The sequence below is a fragment of the Poeciliopsis prolifica genome, unplaced genomic scaffold (genome assembly GCF_027474105.1).
Source record: "Poeciliopsis prolifica strain line A6 unplaced genomic scaffold, Auburn_PproV2 SCAFFOLD041, whole genome shotgun sequence".
Taxonomy (NCBI): domain Eukaryota; kingdom Metazoa; phylum Chordata; class Actinopteri; order Cyprinodontiformes; family Poeciliidae; genus Poeciliopsis; species Poeciliopsis prolifica.
In genome coordinates, this window is record NW_026562416.1 from 1,332,794 (window position 1) to 1,335,909 (window position 3,116).

General features: G+C 42.5%; 1 protein-coding gene across 1 annotated transcript; it reads right to left on the reverse strand.

The window, feature by feature from the left end:
• Positions 1-499: 499 nt before the first annotated feature.
• On the reverse strand, positions 500-2,277 carry apoa4a (apolipoprotein A-IV a). Its single transcript, XM_055054905.1, has 3 exons — positions 2,079-2,277; positions 1,853-2,003; positions 500-1,170 (listed from the first exon to the last, which is right to left on the reverse strand). Exons 1-3 carry the CDS (start codon positions 2,260-2,262, stop codon positions 591-593), a joined length of 915 nt encoding a protein of 304 aa, XP_054910880.1. The 5' UTR covers positions 2,263-2,277; the 3' UTR covers positions 500-590.
• Positions 2,278-3,116: the final 839 nt, after the last annotated feature.

Here is a 3,116-nt window from a genome sequence, read left to right on the forward strand (position 1 = left end):
ATTGATTATTGATTAGTTATTGCCACAGGATTGTTTGCTTGGTTCCTATGTTTGTCTTGACCCTCCATATTGGAGCTCTGAACTTTTTCTCTCCTCATTGTTGCACACAAATGTTTTAATTTCCAAATGAAATATTTAACTTGGACCGAAATATTTAGTTCTCAAAATAAACTAGATAACTTACGTAGCAGCTATTTTTAAGCTAACAGGCTAACTATTTAGCTTCCCAGCCAAATGTTTGGTTGGCATGTTAAATATTTAGTTTGTGAACTACATTTTAAGCATGAACCCAAATATATAGATTACCAGCTAAATCTAGTTTAGTTAACAATATATATTTATCAGACACTAAATTCTGGCATTTAAATTCAGTCTTTTATGTCAGGCTTGTGTCGTCTCAAGGTACTGGACAAAAGAACATTTCATTTCAATCAGTGGAAATGATTCAATAAGAACAATTGATAATGTCTAAAAGAACAAGAAGCAGAAACCAAAATGCTTAAGGATTCAGCAGCTTTTATTTTGGTAAATGTAAATAGAAGATAAAGTTAAGTGCCAGAAGCCAGAATAAATACGCGTGGACAGTCAGTTTACTGGGCCTTCTGGGTGAAGGCGTCCCACAGGGCGGTGAGCTGGGCCTGCAGGTCCTGAGCGCCGGTGTCCAGCTTGGCCCGCAGCGCCTCGCCGTTCTGAACCAGGCTCTGCTGGAGCTCCTGGGCCTTCTGGGCCACCTGCGTCTCAAAGCTCTGCGCCAGAGGAACGACGCTCTGCTGGAAGTCCTCCAGGCTGCGCTCCATCTTCCCCTTCAGCTGGTCGCCGTACGGCCCCATCTGGGCCTGCAGCTGGGTGGCGCCGGCCTCCAGCTGGGCCCGCAGCTCCTGGCTCTTCTGCAGCACCATGGCCTTCAGCGCCTCTCCGTCCACCGCCTCGGCGTACGGCGTCGCCTCCCGTTTCAGCTCCTCCACCTGCGCCTGCAGCTTGGCCACCAGCTGCTCGCTGTACGGCCGGACGTTTGACCCCAGGGTCGCCATGTCGCCCTCCAGCCGGGCCTTCAGCTGCTCCGCCTCCTGGGTGAACCGGGTCAGGAAGTCCTGGGTCAGGGGCGCGGCCTGGGTCCGCAGCGTCGCCACGTACTGGTTCACGGTGTCGGCGCTCTGGGAGATCTTCGAACTGGGAATGAGACAAAAAAAAATCAGAAATCTGTCTGCCGAGATGAAACTGAAACCTAAGAAATGTATCAATTGGTCTATTAATCAATTAATCACATGATAAGTTTCATCTTGATATAGTTGAAGGGATATTGTTTTGCAGAGGCATCATAATCCATTTTATTTTATGATGATAAAAATGATAAGAAAGTCATAAAATTGTAAGAATAAAGTCACATAAGAGAAAAAAAGTTCATTTCAAGAATAAAGATGTTTATTTCAACAATAATCAAGATGTGAGAACAACGAGAAACAAGTAGGAAGGATGAAGTCCTAATATGAGAATAGCTTCATTTTGAGATTCATTTTTTAAGTAAAACAATTCAGAGCTCTAAAAAAATCTGTTTAAAACATTTTCAGAAATTTTTGGATAAATATTAAGAAATTTCTAGAAACAATTTGAGAATTTGAGTTTCCAACTTGAACATTTTCAGAAATTTACAAGTTCAAGATTTCTTTTAGAAAATTTCTGAGATTAATTTTAATTTCTGAGTTTCCTGTTTTCATCATTTGTTTCATCAGTAAGTTCACTGCTCTTTATAAATTTAAAGCTTATTTATCTTTGGTAATTTTGTATTATTATCAGTAATTACCTGAGAATGATCTCAGAACAATAATGTTATCGTATCGCGTCAGGCTCTTACTTCACTTCCTGTCCCAGGTCGGAGTTCCGGATCTGCTGCAGCGAGTCCTCGGCGGTCTGCGTTGCCTTTGCAACGTAGTCCCAGAAAGCCGCCTTCACCACCTCCATGTTGCTCTTGGGAGGCTCCTGCCACAGGATGTTGGCGTTGCAAACTGCGGACGAAACGTGACGTCAGCATCCCGATGCCGATCGGCTGAAATCGGTTCAAACCGTCAAAATCCGCTCACCTGAGATCAGAACCAGAACCACGAGGATCTTCATGTTTGGGCCTTTTGGGTCGCAGAGGCAGCAGGTTCTCCTCCAGTGTCGCTGTTTCTGCCCCGGCGGGGTTTTATAGCCCCGTTGGAGGGCAAAGTCCCGCCGCAGCTGCCCCGTTGGACCTGCGCGTCCCGCCCTGCTGTCGCTCCGCATCACGATGCGGGATCACGCACCGGATACCGGACCGGTTCCGGCTGCTTCATTTAACTACACAAGCCCTCAGAAACAGAACTGTTCTGCTGTGTTATATTATTAAAAACACCAAATGTAGCAGCAAACCACCTGCTCACCTGGTAATGAAGCAGCCAATCAGATGCTTCCAGACCTCCTGACGTCACGACTGCTGCAGAAATGAATGAAGAAATGTATAAATCATCCTCTGATTGATAAACTCGTTTTTGGGGGGTTTACACTGTAAACAGTTCTGAACCAGGAATGAGCGACTTTGAATTTAGATCCACATCACCTCAAACAGTTTCTCATAAAGTTATATGAATGATGCTGAAAGAGCCATTCTTTCTAGTTTTAGGTTCATTAAATCAACACGTTTGGAGGTTTGGGGAAAGATATTGGTAGGAATGATCCAGAAAAAGTATTTTTGAAGAAAAAAAGCATGTTTTCATAAATCAAAAGTCTGAGTCTGGTTTTAAAACATTGTGTTGGTTTGTATGGTTTCAGTGAGTCAGAGACTTTTTACATTGTGGTTTTTGACTCTGTGTTCAGTTCAGGTCATAAGTTTCAGTTCAAACAAGAAGAAAAGTTCATATTCATTCTGTCAGTTTGAAAGGAACCAACTTGTTCTCAGATAACCTGGTGATAACTAGTCATAAATAAATGTTTAATCAAGTAAATTGCAGCGTCTATTATTAATTATCACCTTTCGACTGAAATCAACAAAATAAGCAACATTTCAACTCTAAAAACGATTTCTGCTTCAGAATGATTAAATTAATAAACTCAAGGTCATAAACAAATATATTTATAGTTTTTAATCTGTTTAACCATCA

Bases quoted from the DNA above. Each gene is read 5' to 3' on its own strand.
- apoa4a (XM_055054905.1), bottom strand. From the start codon at position 2,262: ATGCGGAGCGACAGCAGGGCGGGACGCGCAGGTCCAACGGGGCAGCTG. The intron at 2,004-2,078 runs GTGAGCGGATTT...TTTCGTCCGCAG, and splicing joins GGTTCTGGTTCTGATCTCAG to TTTGCAACGCCAACATCCTG. The intron at 1,171-1,852 runs GTAAGAGCCTGA...TCTCATTCCCAG, and splicing joins GACCTGGGACAGGAAGTGAA to TTCGAAGATCTCCCAGAGCG.